Consider the following 14,436-nt stretch of genomic DNA (forward strand, 5'->3'; position numbering starts at 1 on the left):
TTGGAATGTGAATAGCATCAATAGAATCTTCAGGTGAGAGCGGTACTACACGCCCCCAATGCAGATAAAACAAAGTAAGGTGGCATGGTTTAATTTTTTGCCGATTTAGTCTAAGTTTAATACTTCTGACAATGGACGTTTTGAAAAGAAGACAAATTATGGATTTAGTCAGCGTTTTTTTCATATTTCTACAGCAAGATATAAACTGAAATAGACGCGTAAAATATGCTGCATCACCAACGATGCACTCAACCCCAGTTAACCATTGTCCTTGTAGGGATGCACACATCTTCACAGTAAATTATACTTCTGCATTGAGCCTACACCATGACCTACTCAAGAGGTCTATGCCATTGCGAGCATATATACATGAGCGCTGGTGTGTCTCTGTCACTCAGCAGTTACACCCCCAAGATGCTTGTTGTCACGGGAACGCTCGCGATCGCGGGCAGAGCGGCGATCATGCGTGGCGAACGGGCAGAAAGCAGGCGGAAGTCGGGGTAAACTGGGGTTTATTCCACAACGGGGATCTCACGCGAACAAACATCAATGACAGACAAGGCAAACAGGTAAGACCAGGACTTAAATACACAAGACTGATTGAAAGCAAACGGACACAGCTGGGTACAATCTGGGAAACACACGTGGGTAATCAGGGGGCGTGGCACACACGAGGAGCGGACGAGCCGGGCATGACAGAACCCCCCCCCAAAGGCGCGCTACTCCGGGCGCGCCAAGGAAGGGGGCGACGGACGGGACGAGGCAAAACAGGACCTGAAAAACAAGAACAGAATCAACGCAGGACAGGGAACAGGACCGAGGCACAAAACAGAGCGAGGGACAAGACAAAAGACAAAACCTGACAGAGGGTCGGGAAGGCAGACAGGCAAACCAGGAAGGGAGACACAAAAGGAACGGCCGGAACAAAGGGGCCAGGAGTGCAAGGCGGGTACACCGGGGCACAAGGAACAGAGACGGGCGGAACGAAAGGGCGAGCAGAAAACAGAGGGGCAGAGACAGGCGGGACAAAGGCAGGGGCGTAGGGAGACAAGGAGGGGGAACTAGGGGAAGCCCGAGGGAGACCCAGCGGGCGACGGGAGGCAGCCGGAGGGGCCGCAGGCGGCCGGGAGGCCGGAGCGGACCGAGAAGGGGCTGAGGAGACAGGGCGAGGGACCCGCGGAGGGGCCAGGGAGGGAGCAGGAGGGAGCACCGGGGAAGGGGACGAGGGAGCAGGAGGGGCCCACGGCGAAGGCCCGGAGGAGGGGGGAGCCGCAGCAGGCGGCGACGTCCGGTGGAGGGCCGGAGGTAGGGGCCTCGCAGGCAACCGAGGAGCCGCCGTCGGGGAGCCCGCCGGCGACCGACCAGGCACCGGAGGGGGGAGCGAGGCAGGGCGACGAGGCATCGGAGAGGGACCCGCAGGCGACAGCCGACCCGGAGGGCCAGGACCCGCAGGCGCCAACCGAGCCCCAGCGCAGGCGAGGCAGGGCGAGCCAGGGGGCAGGGCGGGAGGGACCCCAGTCCTGCGTCTGTGTCCCCTTCCCCTGCGGGACACAGACAGGCCGACCCTAGGTCGGGGTCGACGCTGCCGGGGTGAGGGACAAGGGGTCGCAGGAGCGGGGCCAGGGACAGGAGCGGGGCCAGGGACAGGAGCGGGGCCAGGGACAGGAGCGGCTGCAGGCGGAGGGGGCGCCTCGGGAGCTGCTGCAGGCGGAGGGGGCGCCTCGGGAGCTGCTGCAGGCGGAGGGGGCGCCTCGGGAGCTGCTGCAGGCGGAGGGGGCGCCTCGGGAGGAACTGGATCGCGGTCAGGAACTGGAGGTTGTGGGGGCGCCTGCCCTGGAGCTGCAGGCTGCTGCAGTGGGGGCGCCTGCCCTGGAGCTGCAGGCTGCTGCAGTGGGGGCGCCTGCCCTGGAGCTGCAGGCTGCTGCAGTGGGGGCGCCTGCCCTGGAGCTGCAGGCTGCTGCAGTGGGGGCGCCGGCCCGGGAGCTGCAGGCAGGGGGAGCTGCGCAGGCAGCGACGGCCGCACGGGAAAGGGGTCCGCGGGCAGCAGGGGCTGCGGCTCGGAAGTCGCAGCCGGGGCTCTCCGGAGTTTGATCAGCCTCCGGAGGTCCTCAGCAATTTTCTCCAGATCTGAGAAAGGGGAGTCTGGAGTGAAGGAGGCGAAGTCCTGCCCCAGCTGTGCGGCGAGTCTTTCCCCCTCCAGGGGGGCCTGTGGGGCCAGTTCTCCCATCACCCTCCAATAAAGCCCCTGGAGGGTGAAGTATCGGTCAGCTAGGACCGCGGGTGAAATGGACGTGGCCCCTTTAAGAGGGCGAGGAACCCGCGGGATGGCGTCCCTCATTGCCCTACTTCCTCCCCACGTTGTCAGCCGCTCGGGCTGGTTATCACACCTCTCGGGGGGTGGCAGCTGTTCCGCGGGGAGGGGCTCTAGGTCCGGGAAGACGAAGGGCGTGTCCTCTTCGTCGTCGCTCGGAGCCCAGAGCCTCGCCAGGGAGCAGGGTCCCAGACCGTATGGTCCCAGGTCGGGACCCAGGACGAGCTCCTCCTCCTCCTGAGGGAGCCAGGGGCTGGAGAGCGAGCAGGCGCCCAGACAGATCGGCTCTTCTGGGAGCTTCTTCCTTCTCCTCCGCTTCTTTTTGTGGTCTGTCATTCTGTCACGGGAACGCTCGCGATCGCGGGCAAAGCGGCGATCATGCGTGGCGAACGGGCAGAAAGCAGGCGGAAGTCGGGGTAAACTGGGGTTTATTCCACAACGGGGATCTCACGCGAACAAACATCAATGACAGACAAGGCAAACAGGTAAGACCAGGACTTAAATACACAAGACTGATTGAAAGCAAATGGACACAGCTGGGTACAATCTGGGAAACACACGTGGGTAATCAGGGGGCGTGGCACACACGAGGAGCGGACGAGCCGGGCATGACACTTGTGATCTTTTTATTGTTTTTGAGCATTTACTGTCTTCCCACCCTGTGGTGTATTCAGCTGTTGAATCACATAACTGAAACAAAAAAAATAAGCATTTAAGAATGTATCCTGTGGTGCTTGGCCGGACAGGAAAACACGGATCCAGAAATGCGAGCTATAGCCGGCTTTAATGGTGAGATCGAGGCGAAGGCACAGGCAGGGATCGACAATAAGCTGGGTTGATAACAGAAAGCAAGGGCACAGTCAATAAGCTGTCAGAAGATGATTCTATTTTTGCCCACTGACTATGTTGTAGTTTGTGTTTAATCTTTAGAAGAGCATCCTTGTCATAATATGCAAGTAAATACAAAAGATGTATAAAATAAATGTATATGTATAAAATAAAACCGACAAAAGGGGACACACCCAAGTACCACAACTGCTGTCTTGTTGATGCTGGAAGCAGTGGGGAAAAAGTACAAAGTACTATTACAAATGACAAACATTTTTAATCCTGTTGAATCCTTGAAAAAGGTTTGTATGTAATATTTTGCTGTAGTGTTTTTAGTTATATTGTATCTTTATGTTTTCTAGTTTTGATGAAACTCAGGGAAGGTTTTTAGATGTGTCAAAAGCATTGTTGACTACTACAAAACGAATCTGAATGAGTAAATAAATTGCATTATAAGTTTTATAAGAATACAGACATTGTTTTTACATGCAGGTTTCCTCACATTGTACTTTTTTGAATGAAATATCTTTTTAATTTTTTTTTTTTTGTGTTTTGATCTTAATTCTTTTCATCTCCCAGAAACGAGCAATAAAGGCTGAAAATAATGTTTCAAAGCTTACACAGGAGCTCCTCCAGTTACAGGTAGGGTTAACAATTTTTTTAACAACATGAGTTAGGAAGTTCTTGAATCTTGAATGTAAATACTGGTTCTAGTTTGTGAGTGAATGATTGAAGGGAGGAAAATAGCAAGAAAAATACACACTAATAATAACATAGGAAACTCTTTCATAATAACATAGGAAACACTTTCACAACAATGTTTGACAAGCATTAAACAGTCTGTTTTAAAATTCCCCCTACTTACATACTAGACTATGCGCTCATGGGTCTATTTTACCATCAGGCGTTCAAGTCAAAAAACTGTTTAAAAACTGTTTTATTTTGAAAACTAAAGTATAGTAGTCCCATTCTTGTGAACATGAGAATTTTTCGAGGGAAAAAAAATGTCACAATAAAATACAGCGTTTGATTTTTGTATCGGTCAATTGACATTGCCCTAACTTTTTAGTTACATAAAAATTAATTGTTCTGATTTAATGATTTTAAACAATTTTCTCTAAAAAGGTAACCAAAAATCCCAAGGCAACAATGTCCTTTTTAAGGTATGGTGACCAAACCTGCTCACAACATTCAAGGTGGGATCTTATCAAGTATAATCATGTATAATCTTAGCATCACCTCCCTTGACTTAAACTCATGCACCTAGAGATGTAACCCAACATCCTATTGGCCTTTTTATTGCTTCCCCACACTGGCGAGAGTGAGACATGGATGCATCAACATACACACCGAGATCTTTTTCATAATCAGCTACCTTTCCGTGGAACCCATAAAATATCTGTACTTCTAAAAATATTTCTGCTCCCTGCATGGATTGTCTTATATTTATCTATGTTAAATTTCATCTGCCAGGTAACAGCCCAGTTGCTAATTAAATCAAGATCCCATTATTGCCTCTCTGCTGCTAATTCAGTATCTGCTACACCACCCACCTTGGTGTCGTCTGCAAATTAACCAGTTTACTGTACTGTATATATTGGTGTCAATATCATTAATGTAGATTAGGAACAATAGTGGTCCTAAAATTGAACCCTGCATTACCCCACTATGAATGCAGGTCCACTGTGACATTATGAAGTTCCTGCTGCTTCCTGTCCGTTAACTAGTCTTCGATCGAAGCTGCTACAGTTCCTAGAATCCCTGAAGCTTTGAGCTTAAACAGGAGCCATTTGTGGGGGACAACATCAAAGGCCTTCTGGAAAGCTAAGTAGATCACATCGTAGGCCTTTTTGTGATAAATTCTTCTTGCAGCTTCCCCAAAGAACTCAAGTAGATTAGTTAAACAGGATCTACCTCTCCTAAATCCATGTTGGCTATCCCTCAGAATGTTATTTTAATCTACAGTATCATTTTCACTTGGCTTTACTTCCATTACTTTTCCTGTTATGCAAGTTAAACTGATTGGCCTACAGTGTGCTAGATTACTTCTATCCCCTTTTTTGAATATGTGCATTATACAGGATTAGCATGCTTAAATTAAAGGTTGGCTAATAATATCCCTCATCTCTTTAAAAACTATAGGTAAAATGGCATCAGGGCCCTGCAATTTATTTATTTTGAGCTTAGCTAGGCTTAGTACCACATCAGCCCCAGTTGTACATATATTGGTCATAGACGACGCTGTATTTGTAATAAAAGGTGGCAAGTTACTCATATTCTCTACTGTGAACACCAATGTAAAATAACACTGCACAACAAAGTTTTTGCTTCTTGAACATTGTTGGGTGTTCCTTCTAGATTTTTGCCTGCTAATCACAAAAATCACATCCAGATTTGCCCATCACGTACCATTTCATCAAAATCTTCAGTTTTGTCATGTATTTTTCCTCATATTTGTGTCCAAAATTTATTTCAGTAAGAGACTTATCAACAATGTTTGTACAGTCTGAGAATGGAATCAGGGCAGGTTGGAAACTGTTCTGTGGAAGTTTGCAGCCTGGGCATGCCTGGACAGGCTGGAGACACCTTGACACTGCCTCAGTAGTAAAAAAAATTGGCTTGCATACATAGATGCTGCTCATTGGGTTAATATAGAACTGATAGTGTGTATATATTGTTTCAGAATATAGCCTTGCCTCAGTAGCAAACAAGTAAGGTAGATGCTATAGACATTTGCAGGACAATTGGTGCCGGTCGATATGTCTTGTCAATGTCTTAACTGCCGCAATACATTCTGCTATATTTGTTGTGAATATGTGTTTGCACCTCATAGATGCTCAATGACTGCTCTAGTGAAGAAAGCATATCATCTGTACTGCTGTAAAATTAGTGATCAAGACAAGTAATGGGTGCTGTGTGTCTGAGACCCTGCCTCAGAGGCACTCGAAAGATAATGTCATTTGCTGTCCCAATCATATGGCAAGAACAGAAAGACCATGTTATGGAGTGTTGCTTATATTTGACTAATGTGTCTGGTTTCTCTGCCAAAAATAAGTAGTTAGTTGAATACCCTAATCTGCCTTCAGCAATGAGACCCATGCCGCATGACCACAGTCTTCCAATTCTGAAACCACCAGAGGAATGTACCTTATACGAGCCATATGAAGAAACTACAATGCAGGGAACTGGCAGGGACATTGATCTGGAATTTGAACTGTGCTCATCTGGTGATCTGTCAAAAGCAAAAGCCAAATAGTTGGGTTCGAGACTGTTGGAATGATGTTTGATGTCACCAGGTACGAATATTTATGCTGACTACTGTTTAACACTGCAATGAGATGTACCTGACACTTAATACAAATGAAAATCAAGAGCAAAACACTCCTAATTATGTTGAATTTAATAGCATATGAGAAACATAAACGCGATTAAATACGTTATTGCTGGTAAAGAGTTAACTGTCTATTTCCCAGATTTCTTACGTGATGCAGAAAAACCAAAATTATATTTGTGCATACCGAACAGGTACTTGTCTCAATTAGCAAAAACTTCCCAGGAAGTAAAACTTTTCAAAAAAATTGTTGTGCAGTGTTTCAAGCCGGGGAAAACACATTACTGTTTATAGATTGATTATACAAAATTTAATTTCCATTTTTCTCAAAACTGTAAATGGTAGAAAGAAACTGAAGTCAGATTTGAATTTGAATCCAGCAGCAAAAACTTCTTTAGGAACATCACTTTTCATTTCTGAAGCAGAAAAAAAATTGTTGTCCAGTGTAATCATTAAACTTATGTCAATTTCATTTTCAATTATAAGGCCCTATCTGTCCTGCTGATTAGTGATTTCAGCTTTTATAGCTATTTTGGAGTTAAAATATTGGAAGAAACTTTTAATGTCATCCTTAGCTTCCAATGCAATCTTCCATTCTACATTCCTCTTAGCGAGTCTAATGTTTTTAACTCAACCTGTAGATTTACATTCTCCTTAGTTAATTTCCATTTTGTGGTATGGAGCCCTTTTCCTCATGACTTTATTCTTACTTTCCTTAGCAAACCACCTTGGTTGCAGTTTCCTAGATTTCATTTTGCTGGAAACAAGTATGAAGTCCTCTTGCACTTGCAACAATATGCTTTGAAAAAATTCACATCCCTCTTCAACCGTTTTGCTATTTAACACCATCCAGTTTACAGTTTCTAGTTTCAGTCTCATACCATTAAAGTTATCCTTCCTAACATTGAAGGCTAATACCTGGCAGATGAAATTTAACATAGATAAATGTAAGGTAATTTATGCAGGGAGCAGAAATATAAAGTACAGATATTTTATGGGTTCCACGGAAATAAAAGTAGCGTATTATGAGAAAGACCTCGGTGTGTATGTTGATGCTTCCATGTCCCCCAGCAATAAAAAAGGCCAATAAGATGTTGGGTTAAGTCAAAGGGAGGTGATGCTACGATTATATAATTCCTTGATAAGACCCCACCTAGAATATCGTGTGCAGGTTTGGTCACCATACCTTAAAAATGACATTGCTGCCTTGGAAAAGGTGCAATGTAGGGCTAGGAGAATGATTCCTGGTCTTAGAGAAATGTCTTATGAGGAGAGGTTAGCTGAGCTGAATCTGTTTAGCCTAGAGCAAAGGAGATTAAAGGGGGACATGATCCAGGTATATAAGATTCTAACAGGTCTGGATGCTGTTCAGCCAAATGGCTATTTCAATATTAGTTTAAATACTAGAACTTGTGGCCATAAGTGGAAATTAGCGGGAGAACATTTTAAAATGAATTTGAGGAAGCACTTCTTTACACAGCGTATAGTCAGAGTATGGTATAGTCTTCCTGCTAATATAGTGCAAGTTAAAACCCTGGGTTCCTTTAAATCAGAGCTAGATAAGTTTTTAACAACTCTGAGCTATTTGTTAAGTTCTCCCCAAACGAGCTTGATGGGCTGAATGGCCTGCTCTTGTTTGTAAATTTCTTATGTTCTTAATGCCAGTTGTTCAGTCTCTTTCTAATGCATGCACCTTGGCATCAACTGTGGCTACAGCTTCCTGTATGACCCGTGATGACATTTTAGGATTATTTGAGACTTATTTCAGGATCTTGTGGTCTGCTCTTGGGCTGAACTTGCTTGGACAGCCTGACCTGGCCATGCTAACAGTTGTTTTAAATGTTCTCCACTTGTAAATTATTTTCCAGACAGTGGAATGGCTGATTCCAAACTCTTTTGAGAGCTTTTTATATCCTTCCCAGACTCATACATCTACAGGCATTATATCTATAGCCATGTATATAACGCATTATGTGTTATGCATGTGTTCATAGATCATGGCATTCATAGACAGTGTTGATCTATATACTATTTTGTTATACAATTACTACTTATAATGATCACGGTTATAGTGATCAACTGCTTATATGGATCAAAAAGCTTGGGACAGAATAATTCCTATACAAATACTGTTTAAAAAATTCACTTAGTTCTACTCAAGTAGTCTGCTTACAGTGTTCATTTTATGTCTTTTAATACATGACAACATAGGGTAAAAATGAAAACTATACTCATTCTTTTTTTATTATTTTACTTTGATAAGCCTACAAAGCTAATTCTACATGCACAGAAAACATGACGGAAATAATTTTTTCTCTACGACAAATATTGACTCATCAAAGCTTATGATGAACTGTCAAAAACTAGCCACCGAGATACAATGGCGAAACTTCAATAAGCTATATTTTACGTACAGTAATGTACTGCATTGAAACGCTGAACAGACAGAGGAATCATGGCAGTGACGAATGAAAATGACGAGAGATGGACCGATATGAAGTTGTTCTTTATGTTAGTCTTTAAAAGGGTCCCGCAAGAAACGACAATGACATGAAAGGCATGAATGACAGGGAAACATGGGGAAGTTACACTAAGGACGTTAAGGCACATACATGGTGGGTAATTACACAATGGCTAAGCCACGTGAGGATCAGGCAAGAACTGTGTACAACCACAGTTACAGTAAGGGCGCAAGCATAAAATACACAGCACAAGAAGTACCTTCAGTAATAAATACAAACAGGGGCTATATACAAGACATACACATGGCTATATACACAAGCTTGTGAGGCATGCTGGGACATGCACAATACAATGCTACAATATTACAGCATATTTGAATTATACATAGTTCAGCAATTTAATTTGTAAAGTACTGTAATTAAGCATTCTAAAGAGCTATACTTTATTTTGAAAAAAATCAATAAAATTCTGTAAATAGTGACACTGTCTGTTCTATTAACTTATATTCATAATAAATATACAAATGTCAGTTGTCTTATATACGAGGGGCGTTCAATAATTTATCTACCTGGGTATGAAAGAAAGGAGCAAGCATGTTGAAACAAGTCTGGGCATGTTGTCACATGTCTTAAGGTTACTCATCCACAGTTGTGGCTCAGTGGCAGTCTAACATTTCAAGAGACAGGATGTCCAAAGAGTCCTCATACGAATTAAGTAAGAAAATGCTAGATTTGGAGCAATAATCAGTGATAAAGTTTCTCACAAAAGAATGGAAGAAGCCAAAGGAGATCTATGAACTCATGATTGCAGTTTATGGTGAGTCTGCCCCATCATCCTACCAAGTAAAATTTTGGAGCAAGCAGTTTCAGTGGGGTAGAGAGTCCATTGAAGATGACCCTCACACTGGACGGCCAGTGGAAACATCTTCCACAGAAATGTGCATAAAAGTTGAGGATTTAATTTTGTTAGACAGATGACTTAAGGTTCCCCGAACAGCTGAAGGTTCAAGGCAGAAACATCTGCAGGCAAAGTCATGGCAGCTGTCTTCTGGGATATTGAAGGACTTTTGCTCCTGGAGTTCATGCCACATAAGACAACTATAACTGGAGAGAGTTATGAGAACACAATGATCACTTTTTGGGACTCAATCAAGGCAAAAAGACAAAGAAAACTCACAGCAGGTGTGCAGCTTCTTCATGACAATGCGCCGGATCACATGTCACATCAATCACAGGCTGCCATCCAAAACTGTGGGTTCCAATAGCTGAACTATCCACCCTACAGTCCTGACCTGACTCCCTCAGATTATTTCCTATTCTTAATTTTGAAGAAATCCCTCTGTGACAACGATTTTCAAATTATGAAGACATCAAGGCAGCTGTGACGTCCTCGTTTGAAGGTCAAACAGAAGATTCTTTTTCAGAGGGGTTAAGGTCATTGCAGGAAAGGTGGATGAAGTATATGGAGTTATCAATGGACTATATTGAAAAATAAAATCATAATTTTTTTGAAACTCTTTTCTTTCATACTCAGGTAGATAAATTATTGAACGCCCCTCGTAGTTATATGATTGAGTCCCGTGTATTTGAGCTGTAACATGTATTTCTATATGTAAAATAAATGTGAAATGCTTAGTTTTGTTATATAATTTCCAAAATACAGTATTGTGTTTGGCCATGTACAGCTGCTTGATTTAATACAGCCCTGCAGAGCGTGTAGAAAAAAATGCAATTAAAAGCATGTTTGTCAGTGGCAGAATGCATGTTAGAATCATTTACATGCAACATGCCCATACTTTGGTATTTCTCCATCCAAAGTGTGCATCTTGCTTAAACATGCATAAAACCCAGACTTAAGTCAATGGTAGAATATGCTTAAGTAAAACAAAACACACAGCTACAAACTTTGATTTGTGTGCATTGGAGAATAGATCCCTTGGTGTCTTGTTTTCCCTCGGGATGTCATCCAATGACTTTTAACATGTTTTTTGCACCTGCCCAGAAAATATGCATTCCTCTCTCTTTTACATTTCATGAGTTTATTGTAAAATCTATGACTGTGTACTGCTGGAAATCCTAGCTCACTCACTAGAATTAAACTAGCCAATATTTTGTAGTATGATTAGTGCAAAAAACGTTGTCATACAAAAATGTTGTATAAAAAGTAAGGTTTAACAAAAATTGCATGAATGTACAAAGTCAGAAGTAGTTGCAACAATCTCATGTGATAGTAATTGCTTTTGAACTGGCTGTTTGGCTGTTTCATCTCCACCAAGCTTCATTTCATAAGCACGCTACTATTAAAATTATGATGGGAGACAAATGCATCAAATGGAGTGCAGTAAATGTAAAATAAAATAAGTTCAGACAATTTTTTGGCAGAGAACTAGTAGTCTGACATTCCAGAACTCTACAGCTATGTCAGCTTATCTAACTGTATTTTCATAAAATTCTATAAAACTAGTTATAGGAGTACCAATTTGTTTAAGCTAGGCTAACCCTAATCATTTTTGTTTATTGTTATTTAAAACACTGTTACTACCTTATAATAAAAAAACTAGTTTTATTGTTATCGAGGGAAAAGCCAGCTTGCCTTGTCCCTTTTTGGCCAGAATCTGCCTTGTTTTTGTTTGCCATGACAATAGGGGAAAATGGCAAGACAGAGATAATTATAAAGTTGTGTGAAAATAAGGTAAATGTGTTCTGAATTATAGATTTTAATACTTGCCATGCTGTTTTAAGGTCATAAAGCTGTAGAAGTAAGTTAAAGTCAAAATAGTCTCATTTTGCAGGGTCAACTAGAAGGATTCCGATGTGAAAATGAAAGGCTTCGAGCCAAAGAGACTGTTGCCTTGAAAACTATAAAGCAAAAATCCATGTTAGCTTCAGAGTATCTCAACAAAGCTGCCAGCAATGCAGAAAATTCCATCAAGTGAGTACCTGTTGGTCCATGAGTACCTTGTTTTTTCCATTTATATTTTTTCTGCTGATTCTGTTATTATTTAAATATCTTTATCTGATCTTAAACCTGTAAATGTGGAAATATCGGTAAGTTCAAGCCCCTTACACCAGCTGTTGTGTTTGGTATTCTTCCTCAGGCAGTTGCTGAATGGAGCCGATACTCTTTATCTGGTCTCACAGATGCTGGGCTCAATTGACAAGATTTCTGATTTCCATGCTGACGACCACTAATGGTAACCAAACAGCTATTGAAAAAGGGCTGTTTTGTTGTTGTAGCGAAAAATATACAAATAAATATTATTATAATAATATTTATCATCATTATGTCACTCATCATTGTATTCCTTGGACAGGTAATACATATGGTTTTGGAACTGGTTCGCCACCACAGACACTTTCTTGTTAACACAAGAACTCAAAAACTGTTAAACAAATCATTTTTTTGAACTATGCAGATACATTGTCTGGGTGAAGATATGTAAGTGACCAAAATTGTACCAAAATTAAATCAGCACCATACAGTGATAGCAAAGAAACTGGCAACTTCAGACACTTGATCCTGTTACTGTGATAACTAAAAACAAAATTTAACAAATTTTGAAACCTTTGCAGGCACAGTGTTTGGGGGAAGACCTGGACCTTTTCAGATTTTGAGAGAAATTGCACCAAAACTGAAGCCTCACCAATTAGTGGCAGCAAAGTGAAGGTTGACTGCAGAAGAAGCTTGATCTTGTGAATAAGATAACTCTCTTTCATTTGATTACCCTACGAAGTACTAGGTGTTCAGGTATCTGCGCCCCACTACCCCCTGCAAGTGCCTGTTACTCTGTATGTACTCTGTAATCTTTGATGGATCTTAATACCACTTCACAAAAACATGTAAATCTACACCTAATACACAAATCACCCTAAAATTAAAGCAGCAGTACTTGGTGGCAAGACGGTGGAAAAGGAGGCTATAGCAGCCATCTTTAAAACAGACATCTGCTGCTAAAGGTATTTTGTGGATCTTTTTGAAAACTTCCCGGGAACATTCTGTAGGTCAGTGTATTGAAGATTATTAAAAAGTACGGATACAGAAACTTCAGTCATTTCACCAAGTTCTGTATTGAAAACCACAAATAAAATTAGCAGCACTATTTTTTGTCTGCATATATATTAAAATAATAGCATAGCCAATACCAATGTAAACATATGGAAAGACTTCAACTATTTTCTGAACTTCAGACAAACAGAAATAATGCGGTCACATCATTGTTACAATGGGAAACACATACAGAAGAAGAAAAGAAACTGGTCTAAAATACATGGAATTCATTCTTAACAAACGGGCCTTGAACTATCAAACAAGTGCCAGCTCCGCTACAGCACTGATAATCATTTTTAAAAGAGTAGGTAACGCTGAGAGCTTCAGTTTACATAATTAAAAGCTATTATCAAGTTAAAGAGAAAAAGCATGACATTTCGCCATTCCTTGTGTAGCGCTCCCTACCCTCTCAGGTGTAACTAAACCCACATTTAACTGTGCGGTACACTGGGTTCATAATCTGTACATGTCTAACTGATATGTTATAACTGCTTTGTCTCTCTGTCAAGTTCCCCTCTATAATATAATCATCCAAAATTACCCACCAGTAAAACCTCCCCCAGAACAAATTTAACACAATGAAACCCCAATACACCTGTAAGGTGTTCCGAATATAAAAGGAAATACCACAGTTATGGGAAAAGAAATGGATTTTTACTTTTAGTTTAAATAGTGCATTCCCAGGCCAGGATTCGCACAGGATTTAACATACCAGAAGCACTAATGTCAAACTTAAATGTCTTCAGTACAAACCACTACCCTAGCATACAAAATTAGTATTACAAACACATTAATCATGAAAATGAATATCTCCGGCTGCGCAAAATTAAACCAAACAAAAGTTTCAGAACTTATTTAAATTCAATGGATTGCACACTTAATACCCAATATTTCTAAATTCAGTCTAAGTTCCCACCCCGTTGCAGGCCTGAGTCGTTGTTTGTGTGCGTTGAGGCTTCGAAACTAAAACACACTGGCCACTTCGCTCTCACAAGCACTATAAAATAAAATAAATAAAATAACCTTATACTACGGGACCGTTGAATGCTTGAATCTGATTGGCTGACGAACGTTCTGAGGTGTGCAATTATTTTCAGATAAACGCACGGTGAACGTAGTTCCAGGCAGCTCTCTTGACCGCATTACAGTTCCATATCACTTCGCATAGTTAACTGTAATAACGGAAATTAGCATACAGTACCTATACAGCACACAGGACTAACAAAAACAACATGACAGACGATTTTCCGAAAGTAAATTTTAATATTTACGGTGAATATGAAACTTTCAACAACTGGGCTGCAGCAGTATTAGTTAGCCTAGTGTACCAACTTAAAGGCTACACATGACATTTCTCACTAGCGAGGTAATAACAGCGCTGCATCTTAAAGCAGACTTACAGTTTAGAGACGGTGCTTCAGAACACTGTTGAGGGACACACAGAGGGAGCCTAATT

At 41.9% G+C, this 14,436-nt stretch overlaps 1 protein-coding gene across 9 annotated transcripts in view; it reads left to right on the forward strand.

Annotated features, from left to right (window-relative positions):
* The window catches only part of entr1 (endosome associated trafficking regulator 1), a 32,138-nt gene extending 19,934 nt beyond the window's left edge, over positions 1-12,204 (forward strand). For 2 of the 9 annotated variants that reach the window (XM_048985795.1, XM_048985832.1), the window contains one exon: positions 402-897. In XM_048985795.1, coding sequence (XP_048841752.1) covers positions 402-863 — 462 coding nt within the window. In that variant the 3' untranslated portion in view covers positions 864-897. The other 7 variants (XM_048985840.1, XM_048985803.1, XM_048985811.1 and 4 more) reach the window with 7 other exon arrangements.
* The last annotated feature ends 2,232 nt before the right edge of the window (positions 12,205-14,436 follow it).

This window comes from Brienomyrus brachyistius, chromosome 2 (genome assembly GCF_023856365.1).
Source record: "Brienomyrus brachyistius isolate T26 chromosome 2, BBRACH_0.4, whole genome shotgun sequence".
Taxonomy (NCBI): domain Eukaryota; kingdom Metazoa; phylum Chordata; class Actinopteri; order Osteoglossiformes; family Mormyridae; genus Brienomyrus; species Brienomyrus brachyistius.